At 38.6% G+C, this 19,779-nt stretch overlaps 1 protein-coding gene across 8 annotated transcripts in view; it reads left to right on the top strand.

Annotated features, from left to right (window-relative positions):
* Positions 1 to 19,779, top strand: part of ANKS1B (ankyrin repeat and sterile alpha motif domain containing 1B) — a 1,164,007-nt gene that overhangs the window by 807,797 nt on the left and 336,431 nt on the right. For all 8 annotated transcript variants that reach the window (XM_040234922.1, XM_040234916.1, XM_040234918.1 and 5 more), the window contains one exon: positions 10,264 to 10,362. In XM_040234922.1, coding sequence (XP_040090856.1) covers positions 10,264 to 10,362 — 99 coding nt within the window. The remainder of the gene's footprint in view (positions 1 to 10,263; positions 10,363 to 19,779) is intronic.

A 19,779-nucleotide genomic window follows, 5' to 3' on the forward strand; every position in this document is an offset into this window, starting at 1 on the left:
CTTTTGGCATGTTCTTCTAATAGCTCTCTTGTCACACTGAGTCTGCAGCGCAATGGGAGCTGAAAGAGTAGGACTGAGGTCTCCCCCCAATCTCATTTCCACCCTCTGCTCAGACTCAGCTGCTGGGAAAGACCATTTAAAGCATTTAATATCCATGCTACCCCTTTGGGGATGGTGTAACCAGCTAGACACCATGCTTCAAAAGAGAGAGGCAAGTTAAAGCTTTGCAGTTAGTTAGCGAACGTTCAGACTAGAAAAACCCCCAGGTCCCTGCCAACCACAATTCTATGATTCAGAGAACAGAAAGGACTGGAGTAGAGGAGGGAAGAATAGGTCAGATGGCTTTCCAAATTCTCTTCTACAGAGAGGGATCCATCGTTGCTTAAACTTTCTAAAATCAACCATAAAATACTTTAGAACATTTGCTTTCAAATGTGAATTTCAGATGGTTCAAAGTAAAATACAAATGGTTTGGGTGTAACCACAATTTTTTACTGAATCTTTTCTCTCCTATACTCACCCCACTGGAGGTGGTATCAGATTATAGTTTTGAGAAAGACTCTTATAACCTCTGAGAGCAAGTTATTTAAGCATGTACCTCAGAGAGTTGTGAGAATTAAATAAGGTAATATATTAATACCTAAGGCATTTAGAATAGAGGCTGGCACAGAATAAGAACTCAGTATGTGTGCAATTCACTTTATGCTAACTTACACCAACTGCCATTAGTGTGAAAATAGGTGTTCATGTGCTTCATGAATATAAAGCATACATTCTCTTGTATGTATCAGGAAAAAAGTAAGAATATACAGATAGGTTTTTTTCACATCAACTTTTTTCTCACTTATGTGAATTGTGGGTTAATCCTTAAAAATGAATACTGTTTCTCTTTTGCCAAATTTTTAGCCAAAGATAGTCTAATAAATATATATAATTCTAAAATCTACATGAACACATGTTGCAAATGAATCATAATTGTAATTTATCATATCACCAAACCTTGCTCAATACTTTAAGAAATACATAACTGATTACTTAAATTACCTTTGCCTCTCTCTCTCTCTGTAGCTTCAAAACAGATGTTTCAAAGGGAAAAAGGTCTTAAAAAAATGAAAAGGAAAAAAATTGGTGGTATAAAACTTATTATACTCATGTGAACACTTAATGCTAATCTTAAACGATAAATCTAAGATAATTTACTCAAATATATAGCTTAGATATACATATATATATACATATACATATAGGTGCCCATTATATATATATGTATGTATGTATATATATATATATGTAAATTATATATTTGAGTAAATAAACTGAACTGAGGTGCTCGTATGTGTGTGTGTGTCTGTGTGTGTATAGGTGACTGCCCTCAGTCAGTCTTTTCCATCAGGAAGCTTCCATAAGCCTCTTATCCTTCTCCATCAGAGGGCAGACAGAATGGAAAACACAATTTCATAAAACTGACCAATCTGATCACATGGACCACAGCCTTGTCTAACTCAATGAAACTATGAGCCATGCCGTGTAGGGCCACCCAAGATGGACGGGTGGAGAGTTCATGCTGGAGAGTTCTGACAAAGTGTCCACTGGAGAAGGGAATGGCAAACCACTTCAGTATTCGTCCCTTCAGAACCCCATGAACAGTATGAAAAGGCAAAAAGATAAGACACTGAAAGATGAATTCCCCAGGTCAGTAGGTGCCCAGTATGCTACTGGAGAACAGTGGAGAAATAACTCCAGAAAGAATGAAGAGATGGAGCCAAAGAAAAAACAATACCTAGTTGTGGACATGACTGATGATGGAAGTAAAGTCCAATGCTATAAAGAATAGTATTGCATAGGAGCCTGGAATATTATGTCCATGAATCAAGACAAATTGGAAGTGCTCAAACAGGAGATGGCAAGAGTGAACATCGACATTTTAGGAATCAGTGAACTAAAATAGACTGTAATGGGTGAATTTAACTCAGATGACCATTATATCTACTACTGTGGGCAGGAATCCCTCAGAAGAACTGGAGTAGCCATCATAGTCAACAAAAAAGTCTGAAATGCAGTACTTGGATGCAGCCTCAAAAATGACAGAATGATCTCTGTTTGTTTCAAAGCAAACCATTCAGTATCACAGTAATCCAAGTCTATGCCCCAACCAGTGATGCTGAAGAAGCTGAAGTTGAATGGTACTATGACCTACAAGACCTTCTAGAACTAACACCCAGAAAAGATGTCCTTTTCATTATAGGGTACTGGAATGCAAAGGTAGGAAGTCAAGGGATACCTGGAGTAACAGGCAAATTTGGTCTTGGAGTACAAAATGAAGCAGGGCAAAGCCTAACAAAGTTTTGCCAGGAGAATGCCCTGGTCACAGCAAACAGCCTCTTCCAAAAACACAAAAGGAGACTCTACACATGGACATCACCAGATGGCCAATATCCAAATCAGATTGATTATATTCTTTGCAGCCAAAGATAGAGAAGCTCTATATAGTCAGCAAAAACAAGGCCGGGAGCTGACTGTGGCTCAGGTCATGAAAATTCACACTTAAACTGAATAACGTAGGGAAAACCACTAGACCATTCAGGTATGACCTAAATCAAATCTCCTATGATTATACAGTGGAAGTGACAAATAGATCTGATAGAGCGCCTGAAGAACTATGGATGGAGGTTCATGACATTGTATAGGAGGCAGCAGTCAAGACCATCCTCAAGAAAAACAAATGCAAAAAGGCAAAATGGTTGTCTGAGGAGGCCTTACAAATAGCTGAGAAAAGAAGGAAGTGAAAGGAAAAGGAGAAAAGGAAAGATATACCCATTTGAATGTGGCGTTCCAAAGAATAGCAAGGAGAGATAAGAAAGCCTTCCTCAGTGATCAATGCAAAGAAATAGAGGAAAACAATAGAATGGGAAAGACTAGAGATCTCTTCAAGAAAATTTGAGATACTAAGGAAACTTTTCATGCAAAGATGGGTACAATAAAGGACAGAAATGGAATGGACCTAACAGAAGCAGAAGATATTAAGAGGTGGCAAGAATACACAGAAGAACTATACAAAAAAAGATCTTCATGACCCAGATAACCACGATGGTGTGATCACTTACCTAGAGCCATACATCCTAGAATCCTAAGTCAAGTGGGCCTTAGGAAGCATCACAATGAACAAAGCTAGTGGAGGTGATGGAATTCCAGCTGAGCTATTTCAAATCCTAAAAGAAGATGTTGTGAAAGTGCTGCACTCGATATGCCAGCAAATTTGGAAAACTTAGCAGTGGCCAAAGGACTAGAAAAGGTCAGTTTTCATTCCAATCCCAAAGAAAGTCAATGCCAAAGAGTGATCAGACTACCACACAATTGCATTCATCTCAGACACTAGCAAAGTAATGCTCAAAATTCTCCAAGCCAGGCCTCAACAGTATGTGAATTGTGAACTTCCAGATGTTCATGATTGATTTAGAAAAGGCAGAGCAACCAGAGATCAAATTGCCAACATCTTTTGGATGATAAAAAAAAAAAAAAAAGCAAGAGAATTCCAGTAAAACATCTACTTCTGCTTTATTGACTATGCCAAAGCCTTGGACTGTGTGGGTCACAATAAACTGTGGAAAATTCTGAAAGAGATGGGAATACCAGACCACCTTACCTGCCTCCTTAAAAATCTGTATGCAGGTTAGGAAGCAACAGTTAGAACTGGACATAGAACAGACTGGTTCCAAATTCAGAAAGGACTACATCAAGGATGTATATTGTCACCCTGTTTATTTAACTTATGTGCAGAGTACATCATGCTAAATGCTGGGCTGGATGAACTACAAGCTGGAATCAAGATTGCTGGGAGAAATATCAGTAACCTCAGATATGCAGGTGACACCACCCTTATGGCAGAAAGTGAAGAAGAACTAAAGAGCCTCTTGATGAAAGTGAAAGAGAAGAGTGAAAAAATTGGCTTAAAACTCAACATTTAGAAAGCTAAGATCGTGGCATCCAGTCCAATCACTTCGTGGCAAATAGATGGGGAAACAATGACAGACTTTATTTTGGCGGGGCTCCAAAATCAGTGCAGATGTTGACTGCAGCCATGAACTTAAAAGACACTTGCTCCTTGGAAGAAAAGCTTTAAGCAATCTAGACAGCATATTGCAAAGCAGAGACATTACTTTGCCAACAGAGGTCCATCTAGTCAAGGCTGTGGTTTTTCCAGTAGTCATGTATGGATGTGAGAGTTGCACTATAAAGAAAGCTGAGCACTGAAGAATTGGTGCTTTTGAACTGTAGTGTTGGAGAAGACTCTTGAGAGTCCCTTGGACTGCAAGGAGATCCAACCAGTCTGTCCTAAAGGAAATCACTCCTGAATATTCATTGGAAGGACTGATGCTGAAGCTGAGACTCCAATACTTTGGCCACCTAATGTGAAGAACTGATTCATTGGAAAAGACCCTGATTCTGAGAAAGATTGAAGGCGAGAGGAGAAAGGGATGACAGAGGATAAGATATTTGGATGGCATCACTGACTCGATAGACATAAGTTTGAGTAAGCTCCTGCAGTTGGTGATGGACAGGGAAGCCTGGTGTGCTGCATTCCATGGAGTTGCAAAGAGTCAGACACAACTAAGGGATTGAACTATATGAATATATATAGGTGCTCTCAAATGTATTGCTCAGTGATATGACATTTATTTGAATCAATAATCCATGTGGTCTGAAGAATCTAGGAAATTTTTTCATAAGTTGAAAACATGGTAATTTAGTTAAGTTGTGAAGAAATTCCATTGCAGTAGACAGTATATGTTCACATGGAAGGCTATGATAGAAATGTAAGCGATAGACTACACAATCTTCTTCTACTGCCATTTCATTAATGTGAGAGAGGGAATGAAAAATGAAAGAAGTATATCATCAATTATCTAATCAATTATGGTTGGTAGCTCATGTTTGTATCTGGTAAACTAAATAAAGTTTTGTTCCAACACTGATAAGGGGTTCTAAATCTGGTATTTATCATAGTAGTTATAATCATTAACATGCAGCAAAGAAACTTACTGCATTTACCTGTAAATTAATATCAAATTAACTAAAAATCTTTATAGAAACTGAAAGGTAGGAGTGTTATACCAAGAAAGTCATATATAGTTTTAGGCCACCATGTCATTTATGATGTAAAAAAGTATATTAAAAATAAAATGTTGTTACATTCGTGAATTTGTAAGATCATGTTATCATTCTACTACCCATTCTATTTTAAATAATTCAGTTCAGTTCAGCTCAGTCGCTCAGTCATGTCCGACTCTTTGCGACCCCATGAATCGCAGCACACTAGGCCTCCCTGTCCATCACCAACTCCCGGAGTTCACTCAGACTCACATCCATCGAGTCAGTGATGCCATCCAGCCATCTCATCCTCTGTCGTCCCCTTCTCCTCCTGCCCTCAATCCCTCCCAACATCAAAGTCTTTTCCAATGAGTCAACTCTTCTCATGAGGTGGCCAAAGTACTGGAGTTTCAGTAATTAAGGCCATACAAATTGTAAAGAAGAATCTAATTTAGCTAATTATAGAGCAAAAGAAATCTTCTCCAATCAATAGTATCTCCTTGGTTTTTTTCAGTCTTGAACTGAAGAGAGAAAATAAATAACATCTAACTCAAGCGTATATTAAGAAGAAATCAGTTCTCTATGGTCCTTAAATATGTTTCCTTAGCATTTTATATGATATGTAATGTAACATGACATCGAGGTTATGAACTTTTCAAGCCAAAATTCTGAGAGACAGAAACAGTAAAGATATTTCTGAGAAATGATTTCAATAAATAGCTGTTCTACTTTAAATGGATCATTAAATACAAAGCACTGCTTTTTATTCTATTTGGTCATCTTATTAGTTTATCGTAGCTGAAAAAATCCAATACATAAGATATTCTCCCCATGGTCATAGAAACTTCAGCTTTCAGCTTTTAGTGCATAAAATATTAGATTTTTTCTTCATTCCATGATTTAGGAAAGCAACAAAGCTGTCCTGGATTAGACATTTCCTATCTGTTAAAAAAAAAAAAAAAAAACACAAAAACCATTGCCATCTAGAAAGTCATTAACTAAACAACTTTATCCACTGATTATTATTCCTTAAATGCATATGCCATGTGTCTGGTAGTGTGCTAAGCATATAATAAATAATTTCTCAATGGGACCTGTCATTTTGGTAGCATAGCTTTCTAGCCCCATGACAACGAAACACTAATGAAAGCACAACCAGCTACTAATTTGTTTTAATGACTGAAAAATTAGAAAAGAATTTGCTATAGATTCTAAATTTAATGTTCATGAACTTTGACTAAGAGGAACATCGGTTATACCCTGAGAATAACTCATGAGTAAATTTGACTCTCTGCTTTGATTCCCTGTCATTCTCATCATTGCCCTGTGCGTGTGATTCAGCTACAGTTTCAACGCCTTTAACTGTAGAGAGGCACTGTCTAAGAGAACATTCTATGATAACAACAATGTTCTATATTTGCATTATCCAATATGAAGCCATCAGCCACAAGTGGTGAATGAGTCCTTGAAGACAGGACTGAAAACAATTAACTAGATATGAGAGGTCATTCTTAACATTTCATGGAGGAGTTCTATGGAGTGAGTGGGGGTAAAAGCCTATTGGGATGAGTTGAGAAGTAAATGGGAGATAAGAAACTAGAGACATCATATGTATGAGGAGATGAGATGGAGCGTGCAATGTGGTAGGTCGTTAAGTAGAAGATAGACACGATGAAGCCCTGCTTCAAACACCACTAATCTGGCAGTCATGGAAAATGGATGAAAGAGAAAGCTAGAGTGTATGTTCAGCTTTTATTGAGAAAAAAAGAATTAAACTGAGATTTTTCTCACATTCAGTGAAGGCAAATGATAACAAGAGAATAAACTTTAGCTGCCTTGAAAAAATAAAAATATTTATTGACCTAGACAGCATAACTGTTACCCAAGTACAAGCAAAATGGTTAGTTGCAAGATTTGAAATATTTGATTTTCTCTGAAAAACTGTAATAATCCATGATACTACAAAAAATAAGGTATTCTATAATTTCTTTTTATAAGAAATTTTATAAGTTCCTAGTACTGATACTAATTTGTCAAAAAAAATAACATGCATTCTTGCACTCTGTATAACTACTTCTTGAAGCAATTTAAGTTACAATTCTTAAGAACTAAAACATAGTTTCAAATTATACAATCTATATTTAAATAAAATGATACTAATAAGTTGGGCACAACTGAAATCATAGCATTGAAGAACTGAATGGGAATTTATTAAATGGCTTCATTTAATGGGTGAGGACCACAAAACTCAGAAATAGTATATGACTTAGCCACATTGCCTCCCTTGTGGCTCAGCTGGTAAAGAATCTGCCTGCAATGTGGGTGACCTGGGTTCGATCCCTGGGTTGGGAAGACCCCTGGAGAAAAGAAAGGTTACCCACTCCAGTATTCTGACCTGGAGAATTCTATGGACTGTATAGTCCACGAGGTCACAAAGAGTCAGACACGACTGAGCGACTTTCACTTTCACTTTAGCCACATTTCCCCAGACAGGACTCAGACCCAAGTCTTGAGGCTCCAAGCCTGGAGCTATTTTGAAAAAAGACTGGCTAGATGATGCACCAGAATATTTCTGGTATTCTGGTATTTCCAATGTCCCCTCACTGGGGAAAGTGAATCCTTTTCTTTATATTTCCACAGTCAGTACCATTTCCTTTTGGGCACATTCTTACCATTTGCATTGTGATTTGCATACTTTTCAAAAGTGTTTGGAATTATCTTGCATGCTAGGGTATTTGACCCAAAAACAATTTGTCTAACTTCCCTATAATTCTTCAAGATGTTTCCTCCCTTACTGAAGATAGATAAGGCGATATGTTGGTGGTTTAGAGGAAGAACAGTGGTCTCTAAGGACTAAATTCTTTAAATCATTTCAGTATTCGAACACTGAAATCAAGTGTTTAATATTACCTATAGATAGTAGTTAATTCAGACCATAGCCTCCTGTTGTGCTGTTGTGCCTTGTTTTTGTACAAAAAATCCAGGTTCTATGTTTTGTATAAGCTGAAGTTGTAGGCTGATAATTTAGCCTTTGGAAAACAAGATAATGATCTAATACATAGGTGGCTAAAGTTTTTTGTTTGTGTTTATTTTTTAAGGGCCTTTTAACTCCTTTGAAAAATCTCTTAAAGAATGAAAGTCAAACAGAATGGTATCATACATCCTACTCATGACACATTAGTCCATTTCTGAAAACAATAATGCTTTCTCAAAATGAAGTCATTTATATTCTTGACCATGCTCCATTGTGTGCACTGAGTAATTTCCTGAGAGCAATGTTTCCTATGGCATATTGCCAAGGCTGGCTTTATTTGTCTTTCATTAGGCTTTTTTATGATCACGCTGCTTATACACCTGAATCGTTCTGCCTCCTCCAAGTTGGCCAGTGTAGCTTAAGCACAAGAATGTTACTATGAGTAGGTGGAATGTTTCTGTCCAGTGAAAGCCCATTTTTAAATCTCTAGCTATGGTACCATACTAATGACTTTAATCTTTCTAAGCACAGCCAATTGTGCCAGTTTTTAACATAGTCTGATATTAAATTGTTTACATTCATCAATCCTGTGCCTGTCCAGGGAAAGACATTAGTCTTTGCACCATGCTAGACTGGCCCTTCCTCCCTGTCTCAGGAAAAGATCACTATCCAGCCCTGTTGAGGAAGCCTGGAACTGGTGTGTATTCTGGATTTCTCCACCATTCTCTACATTCAGTCACCAAGTCAAACTTCTTGATGGTTTTCAAATCTACTCACATCTTTCTGTTTCCCATGACCACTATCTTAGTCTAAGCCCACACCATCTCAAGGACAACCTCTGTGGTTTCCTAACAGCTCCGTGCTCCCATGACTGCCCTTTTCCAGGTCATTCTCCTTTGCTTTAAATATTCATCAGGACCCATTGCTCTCCATAAATAGATATTCTGTAATTTCTATTCATAAGTGTTTTTTTATTTTACGCATTGGTAAGATAGAGTTTGATTGTCCATAAAAGCAGTGATCTGAGTTCTTGAACTTCTCTATAGACTCCTTAATTGAAAGAGAAACTGTAGCTTGCATGCTCCAAAAGACTAAAATTTCAGGATAAAATAAGCAATTTATAAGCTTCCATGTTAGAATATTAATCAGAGGTCAAAAAAATCATTGAAATCAGAGAATAGCAGGATTAGGCTGATCCTTGGAAGTTACGTGGCTCAGTGCCATCATTTCTTAGGTAAGCCAACAGGCCCAGCTACAGAAATCAAGTTGATCTTTCTAAATTTGAGGTCTCATCATGTAACTCCTTTTCTTAAAATCTGTCCATGGCTTGTTATGGTCAAGATGAAATTGAAATTCATACAATATCTGTGTCGTCTGGCTTCTCAATACCATTTAAGCATTAAGTTTTGCTCCTGTCTCCACCTGATCCTAGAATTTGATGCTTCCAGGTACACTGTGTTTTTTCTTACCCACACAGCACTGCATCTGACTTCTCCCAGTCCTTTGCATTTTGAGTGCTGAACCTGAACTGTACTGCAGATATCTGATGAGACACCCTCTCCTCTGAAAATACACCCCAGGTCCCCTCTGCATTCCCAAACACACGTCACCATGATAGCACACTCATAGCATCCTAACTGCCTTTGAACAATCTGCCTCCATCTCTGGACTGGAAGGAATCAACAGTTGAGGGCAAGGGTCTGCATCTTATTCATTTTTGTATCCTCATACCTTGATCAGACATCTGACATTCAAGATGAATTATTCTCTTTTAGCTTGCCTACCTCAATTTTTTTCATCAGCTCTCCTTACAAAATTTGTCTTCAGAGGGGAAAAAAACTGGTTCATTCACATTAACATGTAGGTCACTGATAGTTTAAATGGCAGCTCTTCCTAGAAGCATATATATTTTTAGAGGAACTGGGTTTTGAGTCACAGATATAAATCCCCAATGCAGATAATCCAGCCATAAATAGTAAGCTTTGAGAGTATTTATGATGTAAAAGAAACTTTCCCATAACCTTCAACTCAATCATCTAGGTGACCTCCTCTCACCTCACTCTTACAGAAGATTGACTCTATGGTTTTGCTTACAAAAATCAGATCATTTGTTGGTTATTTTTCTCTGTATTAAGAAAACCAGTATTTATGCCCAGTAAAACTGCCTGATTTAATTTATAACATTTCTGGTTTTGTTTCAGGGAAGCAATGTTATGGAAGACCAGGATTTGTTGGAAATTGGAATCCTTAATTCTGGGCACAGACAAAGAATTCTACAGGCAATCCAGCTCCTGCCTAAGGTAAGACAGCATTTATTATCCTAGCCTTTAGTCTAGTCCCAATGGTTTTAAGTCCAGGTGTGAAAGCGTGTTAGTACTTAGGACAATATGTCTGCATATTGATGCAACTCCCTGAAGCCAGAGCAGGTCTTCTTAGTCCAATTAAACATTCATATTCATTAGAGGTAATACAGGAAATGGCTCCGGGCCGGCAGGGCAGCTTACAAGTTTTTCTTCGGTGGGATTCTGCATGTTAATACAATCAGTCCATACCCCCCAGGTAACAGATCAGGTACAAGAAGACAGATCAGTGTTGGGTGGGTAGAAGAATGTTCCTGGAATAGCACCCTCCCGCCCTTAGAGGCAGTATCTCTTATAACAACTTCATAGCCCTAGCCTCCAGGGGCACAGAACTTGCCTAATCACAAGTCATTACTCAGGAAAGTGCAAGTGTCACCTCCTCTTCAGGTATTTGTAGTTCAGGTATAAATCCTCCCAGTCCAAATGCAATTTACCAAGCAGGCATCATTTTAACTTTAAGTAATATGTTACTTAGCAACAGAGTTGACCTTCTGTTTCTAGGTAAGGTTTCACAGGAGCCTAAAACAAGAGGTAGGATCTGAGCACTGGTCTTCAGTGCTCAGTAAAATATGTAGGATTTAAATTGGTAAGGAAAGGGAAAGGCATTTCAGGGCCCAGCGGGAATCACATAGATAGAGGTATGGTCCAGTCAACAAACTGCCAGAAGCATTAGAGGAACCATGATCCTTCGTGATTTAAAATCCAATGGGATTTGCACAACAATGTGAATGTACTTAATACTACTAAATTATGTATAATACTTCAAGACAGTTTAACGTGGTTTTATGTTTTGTTATTTCATCACAATTTTAAAAATACTAAAATCCAATGTGATTAAAACAATTAGAGACTGGAGCCAGAGGTAAACAGAATAAGTAGGTTGGGTCAGGTTGGTATCAGGCTAAGGAATCTGAAATTTATTCTGTGAGCACAGGGGAATGGACATGACTAGACTGCTTTAGGCCAGTTAATTCTGGAGGCTACAGACAAGAGAAATTAGAAGGAGAGAATGTTAAAGTTGGGTCATCCACCAAGGGAAAGATTCAGGGGGTAAGATTGGAGGCAGGGTAGCAGATGGACAGTAAAAGATGCATCTAAATATATGAATGTATTATATATTTTATATTCTCCTCTGTGCTTTTCCTTTCTAAGGAGGCTTTAATTTCTCCTTCTCAGAATGGGAAAGATAAATATTAACCACTGTTTCTAAGGAAGTGACAAGATGAAATTTGCCGACTGACAGTGAACTATCTACTGATAGAAACTTACCACTTTTGCAAATTCAAGAAAAGTCAAGCATACACAGGAGTTTTAATAATACAGTTTTCTACACTAAAAAGAAAAGAATAAAAAGTCCTTAGCACTATATCTGGTTATTAACATATTGTTCACCTTGCTATTTTTGTATCTTTACACAGAATCACTTTTTGTGAAACTTCTGAAGTGGAACCACTTCTTACCACCTTAGTAATTATTACCTTAGTCCACACCAACCATGTCTAATCAGACTACCACGATAGAATCTAACCTGTTGTCTCTGTGTTAGACTACTTGAGTCAATTTCTGATTGGTCCTCACACCTGGACAATGCATAGATGCCTTATCTCTGTCCCAGTTACCTTTCTCACCACTTTACAGTTAAATTTCCACACTGCACCCAGACAGAAATGTAAATCAGATCATGGCTCATCCTGCTTAAAATCCACAATGGATTCCCTTTTACACTTAGAATCTTTAGTCTTTTACAGTGCCTGACCTACGAAAATCAATAGGATCTGACCCCTTCCCACCAATACAACCTCATCTCTCATTCTCTCTTCCATTCTCTAGTCATGTGTCTTTCTTTTTTGTTCCAGAATATGTCAAACTCATTTTTGCCTCAAAGCCTTTCTGTATCAGTCTGTCTGCCTGGAAAGCCTTTTCTTCATATCTTCAAATGTTTGCTCCCTACATCATCAAATCTCTATTCAGCTATCACCTCCTCACAGAGGGTTTTGTTCCCTCAAAAGCACAGCCTTTGCCCCCATCACTGTCCCTCGTGTTGTCCTGCTCCAGTTTTCTTCATAGCAGTTTTGGCCACCTGAAGTTATATTATTTGTTTGCTTATTTTCTGCTTTATTTTTTTTTATCTCAACCCCGGATGCAACAGTAATGAAATAAGGTGCCTTGGTACCTTATTCTCCCCTTGGTACCCTATCTTGTTCCTTTTACATATCCAGTCCCTGAAATGGTGCCTAGCACATCAAAAAATAATTTGTGAAGTGAAAGAATACTTTACTCTTTCTTTCCTCTAAGATTTGATGGCCCTATGCTTGTTCTGTCTGAAGGTACTAATAATATTATACTACTTTATGTTATAAACATCCTGAGGGCAGAGACAATGCCACGTCCATCCTTGAACATTCCACTGTGCTTAGCTCAATATATGCACTTAAAAGAAAGACGAATGAGTGATTGAGTGAGTGAATATTTTTTACATGTTATTCAAATATATTTTTTTAATCAAAGAGTACCTCAGTTTTTAAGCTATGTCTATAATCCTGTACGTGCCATTTTGAGAAACAAAAGAACCTGAACTCGGAATTATTTGAAGAATAAATGAAATGTTTATCTTTAAGACAGAATATCATTCCCATCAGAGAGAACAATATAATAGAAATAACACAAAAGTAAGCTTCTATCAAGAGGCTGATGCTGGAGTACTTATTATGCACCCAAATGAGTTCAGTTCAGTTCATTCAGTCACTCAGTCATGTCCAACTCTTGGCGACCCCATGGACTGCAGCATGCCAGGCTTCCCTGTCTAATACCATCTCCCAGAGTTCACTCAAACTTATGTCCATCAAGTTGGTGATGCCATCCAAACATCTCATCCTCTGTTGTCCCCTTCTCCTCCTGCCATCAATCTTTCCCAGCATCAGGGTCCTTTTCAATGAATCAGTTCTTCACATAAGGTGGCCACAGTACTGGAGTGTCAGCTTCAGCATCAGTCCTTCCAGTGAATATTCAGGACTGATGTCCTTTAGGATGGACTGGTTTGATCTCCTTGCTGTCCAAGCTACTCTTAAGAGTCTTCTCCAACACCACAGTTCAAAACCATAAGAACATCCAAACACATGTTCAGCAGCACAAACAAAATGTTATAATGCTACAAATTGATGCTTTGCCTTCTTAGGTAATGAACCCAAACTTTAGGTGGTTAATAGTGTAATTCAACTGCCAACACATTCATTTGCATTCCCTCAGACTTTGTACTACCAAAAAGTGGGCAAACTGTCTCTTCATTTTGTTTGTGCAATGTTAGTCCTCAGAATATCTGTGTTCTTCATCTGTCATGACAACTATTCCATGATTGCTACCTGAGGTTCTTTAATTAACATATTGTGTTTTGGAGAGATTGTTCCTAAACAGAGAAAAGGTGGTTTGCTAAGTGCAGTTTTGATCTGTTATCACACTTCAGTGCAGGTTTTTTATGCTTTATTTGTATTTGTATTGTCTCAAGTTTCAAAGACAATGTTTATTCTTTTTGTAATGATGTTTTTTCTATAATATCCCCTTTTTAATATTGAAGTAATTATTTGTGCATAGGTCTGAATGTTCTCCAGTTCATTTGATATGCTGAACACATAGAATACATTCCATGTATTCTAAGCATAGACATCTTTAGAACAGTAATCATATCAATTCCTCTTTTCCATCCATTCTTTCTCTCTGTCTTTTACAGTGCCTGACCTTTAGGTGCAAAATTTACTTTATCCATTTTCACCCAGCATCCACTTCCCTCACCATATCCAACTCAGTCTTTCCTTAAGTCTGAAAGTTTCCTGGAACTTTTACCCTTCACTCTTTTTAAGAAAGGACACAAATCACAAGTTCTATGAGAAGATGGCTTCTTTTGTACTCTCTTAGAATCTTTAAGCATGTTGAGCTTTTTCTGTCCTCAGACAAGGGAAATTATCTGATTACTTATTTGCAACATATCATTTACTTTTTCCCAGGTAAGAATTCTGTTATCCAGTCTGTGGATAATCCTCTAAAATCCTTTTATAAGGGCATAATCTCTTTTGTCCTTTGACAATATAACACCCACAGGTCAGGAATTCAAAGGATTATCATTTTAAAGGTTTGCAGAATTTCATGTGAAGGCCTGTAGTGTATCTGCTCTTATCTCTCCTCCTGAATTGAAAATGTATGTCAGCATGCTAGCAACTTTTATAGCACACTCTCACTTCATTTTCAATGTTTTTTTCCCTATATTTTCCTCTTTTATAATATCTTTTAGAATTACTTTGTCATTGTCTACATTCCCTATCCCCATTTGGATCTAACTAGTTTCTTTGCTTCCACCCCACACCACCAGTGCTAAAGTCACTAATGACCAGAAGAACAGAAATTCCATAAGCCACTTCCACCTAACCTTGGCTTCAGTAGGTTTTGATACTCTTGTCAGCTGTCAACATCATCCTCTTTTGGCCTCCACAATACCCAGTTGTCTTCCTGCCTCTGTTGCTCTCTCTCCTTGCCTGCTCATTCTCCTCAGTTAAACATTGGCATTCCTCAAAACTCAAACTCAGAATATTTGATGACTAGCAACGGTAATTATTTCAGGACTCTTGATCACAGCACAGTTTCTGATATTCATTGTTTTGTTCATTGCTACCCTACTTCTGTTTTACTGCATAATGAACACCTGGATTGTAGCTGCCTTTTTTGTCTAAGTTCAGTTCAATTTGACCAATATTTGTTGGGCTGCTTAGTTTCAATATTTTCACCAAATGGCACTGAACACCTCTGACCAGATGAACTGCCACCTTCCCCATCCTCAGTCTGAGATTTTGTTTTTCTAAAAAACAACAACAGAGTTATCGCTTACTCCAATAGAGAAGTGAGATTCTCTGTAAGGTATCTATTGCTATATAACAAGTTACCTCAATCTTAGAGGCATATTACAACATTTATCATCTCTATATTTCTGTGGAGTAGGGATCTAAGAGCATCTTAGAGTTTCCCTGGTGGCTCAGATGGTAAAGAATCTGCCTGCAATGCAGGAGACTGGGGTTTGATCCCTGGGTTGGGAAGATCCCCAGGAGAAGGAAATGGCTACCCACTGCAGTATTCTTGCCTGAAGAATTCCGTGGACAGAGGAGCCTGGCGGGCTGCAGAGAGTCAGACACAACTGAGCGACTAACACTTAGCTGGGTCTTCTGGCTCTTGGTCTTTCACAGACTACAGTCATCTTGAGACTCAACTGGGGAGAATCCACTTCCTACCCCATTCATTGGTTTTAGGCAGGATTCTGATGTTTGGGGCTTTTTGGACTGAGGCTTCAGTTCCTCACAAGCTATTGGCTGAAGGCATCCCTCAGTTTCTTGTCACATAGGCCCCTTTGTAAAGAATCTCACAACATGAAGCTAGTTTCAACAGCACAAGCAAGTGAGAAAACAGGAAAGTGCCAGCAAGATGGAAACCTCAGTCTTCTGTAACATCCCAACCTTTTGCCTATTCTGTTCATTATAATCAAACCACAAATCAAGCCCAGACATAAGAAGAGGTATTTACACAAGGATGTGAATACCAAGAGGTGGGATCACTGGGGCCATCTCAGAAGTATGCCTGCTACAGATACACTTTATAATGATCCACTTTACAGTCTGGTTTCCTTGTCTGCATTTGCAGTCAAAATGGAATAACTATTACATGGTTACAACAATGACGAAACGCATTCTTTATTCCCATGGGCCATCGTCATGGTACTATGGTACTCACAATTGGATGGTTTAGTAACACATTAGTAATCACCATTCAAAAAAAGGCATATGTCTCAGATCTGATGTTGTTCAGTCGCTCAGTCATGTCCAACTCTTTGTGACCCTGTGGACTGCAGCTTGCCAGGCTTCCCTGTCCATCACCAACTCCCAGAACCTGCTCAAACTCATGTCCATCGAGTTGGTGATGCCACCAACCATCTCATACTCTTTACAATATTGTGATGGTTTCAAGACAATAAATAGTAGTGGTAGTTGTGGCAAACTGGAGAACACAAACCCTGCCACCCCACTCAAAAAAAAAAAAAAAAGTCTCCTTTCCACTTTATCATTTAAACAAAGCATTCAGTTCAGTCACTCAGTCATGTCTGACTCTTTGCAACCCATGAATCGCAGCATGCCAGGCCTCCCTGTCCATCACCAACTCCCGGAGTTCACTCAGACTCATGTCCATCGAGTCAGTGATGCCATCCAGCCATCTCATCCTCCGTCTTCCCCTTCTCCTCCTGCCCCCAATCCCTCCCAGCATCAGAGTCTTTTCCAATGAGTCAACTCTTAGCATGAGGTGGCCAAACTACTGGAGTTTCAGCTTTAGCATTGAATTAGGGATCAGATTTAGTTATAGCTATGACTTTGCTACTCCTGTGTCATAGAGGAAATGAATCTCTCCAAAAATTAAAATCTTAATACGACTTTATGTCAGAGAATCCCTGATTATTTCAGAGTTCAAAAGAGCATTGCAAATGTGTTATTATCTTACCTTGGCTTCCTGCCTAAGATTCTGCTCTTAAAGACTCTAGTTCTTTCAAGGTGCTTGAAATTCAGATGTTTGTTGATTCTAGTCTTGATGGTTGATGAACATATGTGCAAGCTTTAGGGGGAAAGTGTACAACCAATGTAACTTCTTAATAACTTCAGAAAGGAAGTTTCAGTCTTATTTCCTTGTTACTTAGAAAAACGGTAGAAACTCATTCCTATTGCTTCTGCTGTTTTTCAGAAGGGCAACGACAAAACATAGGCTAGCGACATAGATTCTATTGTTGTACCGTCTGACAGGGTAACTTCATTCTCCTGTACCAAACTGTCTCTCCATACACCCTCCTCCTTTTGTCTTGCATTTCCTCCTTTTCAATGGCCAATATCTTAAACATCATGCCACTCAATGTTGACCTACTGCCCTGAGGCTATCCAGTTAAAGATATACTCTCAAAATCCCACACACATATGTGCACTGTTAGCATGGGAACCCTAACGTAAACTGAATACATGATTTAAATCCATGGTCTAACCGAGGGCATAAGATATTCTGCCTCCTGTAGGTCAGGTCCTTGGTGAAGCTGTGGAGTTTCTATTTTCAAGATCTATCCAGTTCTGTAAATGTCTTGTGGTTCTGGGGCAAAGAGATATGCTCACTTAAATCAGAGTAAAAGATCATTTCTTTTTCAGGAGAGATATTGGTGCCATTGAGAGAGGGGAGAAAGAATAATTGATCTTAAGGTTAAAAACTTAAGTCATTTGGAGTAAATAAAATAAATTTTGAAGTGACAGCAAGTCATTCAGATCTATCTTATTATTTCTTAGCCTACCTAATCAGATAATGAACTCAAGCCACTGTTAACACTATTAACAGTATTGTTAATAGTGGTTTCACACTATTAAATTTATTTCTTATGCATACTAAGTCAATGATGGGTTAGGCAGCTCTCCTCCAAGCAGAGCTCGGGGATCCAGGCTTCTCTGTCATGTGGCTCTCCCATCTTGGAGTTCTTTGAGAGCTACCATAAGGGGAGAGAGGAGAGGGACATGGACAATAACAGGATGTTCTGTTGCCAGGCTCGGAAGTGCATCACTTACTTTAGTCTGCATTTGATGCCGCCACCAGAGCTGAGTTTCATGACTCTCACTAACCAGCCAAGAAATACAGTCTCCCTTCCCAGGAAGTACTTATGGAATTCTTAAGAATCTCATCATTCTGTGTTAAAAACACCTTTTTCTTTCTGCACTTGACTGCTGCCTTTCTTTGCACAACTGTTCACTCCTTAAGATTTATTCCTTGGAGAAGCCTTTTATGACATCCTTTATCTGGGCTAGCATGCTAATTTAATCTTCTGTGCTCCCATTACACCTGATAAGACTGCCTATTGACTAGTTTGTCTCTCTCACTCAAGATCAGGATCTTTGTTATATTCATTTTCACTTTTTAAGCATGGAGCACCTGGACATAGTAATGCTCAGTTAATATTTATTAGATTGGACTGAGCCAAACAAGAGTGCAGATTAGAAGTCAGTCTTGAATAGGTCAGGATAGGACTCCCAGGTTAGGACATTTCCCAGCTTGGCACCTTTATATTTAAATGTTTTACAAAGAAGTAAGACAGGTCCTTCATGAATATAATACCCACACCCTGATGGGCTGCATTTTCTGACACAGACCTTCTCCACCATGCCTCATGCTTTCTATTTACAAGTGGATAACCAGTCTATTATTCAGGAATATATTGGGAAAGGGAATGACCATTTTGTTTATAAAGTTCTTTGAGCCTTTTGAAATGAGAAAGTCCAGTACACACAAAGCACAAAATAGCTATAGCTGTTTGAGCTAGATAGATATCCAAATACCTACCAAACACGAGAGCAGTACAGTCCCAACTCACTTATGGATGCTCTGCTTCAAGGTTTTTATGCCGTCTCAGAAAGCAAAGGTGACTGCAGCATTCTTCCTGAGCTAAAGATGGAGGATTTTCAATGTTTTATCTTAAGTGAATTTATCTTGGAATAGTTTATTATTTAGACCAGAGAACTGAACTATCATTGTACTCATTATCCCCCATGATAGTTACAGAGAACTATGGGAGGAATTCTGCAAGTAAAAGGTTCTGATCTATCACCATCCCCAGCTGCTGTCATCCTTCAACTTTGAGAAGTTCATCCTCATTTAATAAAAAATAATAGCTCCCTTGGAGTGATACGAAAATCAGCAGTAAGAGTAAAGGAATTAGATATCTGAGCACTTTCTCTTCCTGGTGTAATTCTCCCAAGAAAATCACAGTTTAGGTCAGCAAAGGACCTTAAGCTATCCAGCTCAGGGACTTCCCTAGTGGTCTAGTGATCAAGACTTCACCTTCCAATACAGGGGTGAGAGTTTGATCCTTGATTGGAGAGCTAAGATCCCACATGCTTCATGGTCACAAAACCAGAACATAGACCACAGAAGCAATATTGTAACAAATTCAAAAAGGACTTTAAAAATGGTCCAGATTAAAAAACCACATTGTGTTCTATTAAAACATACTACTACTACTACTAAGTCGCTTCAGTCGTGTCCGACTCTGTGTGACCCCGTAGACGGCAGCCCACCAGGCTCCCCAGTCCCTGGGATTCTCCAGGCAAGAATACTGGAGTGGGTTGCCATTTCCTTCTCCAACGCATGAAAGTGAAAAGTGAAAGTGAAGTTGCTCAGTCGTGTCCAACGCTTAGTGACCTCATGGACTGCAGCCTACCAGGCTCCTCCGTCCATGAGATTTTCCAGGCAAGAGTACTGGAGCGGGGTGCCATTGCCTTCTCCAATATATATATATATATATATATATAT

The sequence above is a fragment of the Oryx dammah genome, unplaced genomic scaffold, assembly GCF_014754425.2.
Source record: "Oryx dammah isolate SB20612 unplaced genomic scaffold, SCBI_Odam_1.1 HiC_scaffold_29, whole genome shotgun sequence".
In the NCBI taxonomy this organism is placed as follows: Eukaryota; Metazoa; Chordata; class Mammalia; order Artiodactyla; family Bovidae; genus Oryx; species Oryx dammah.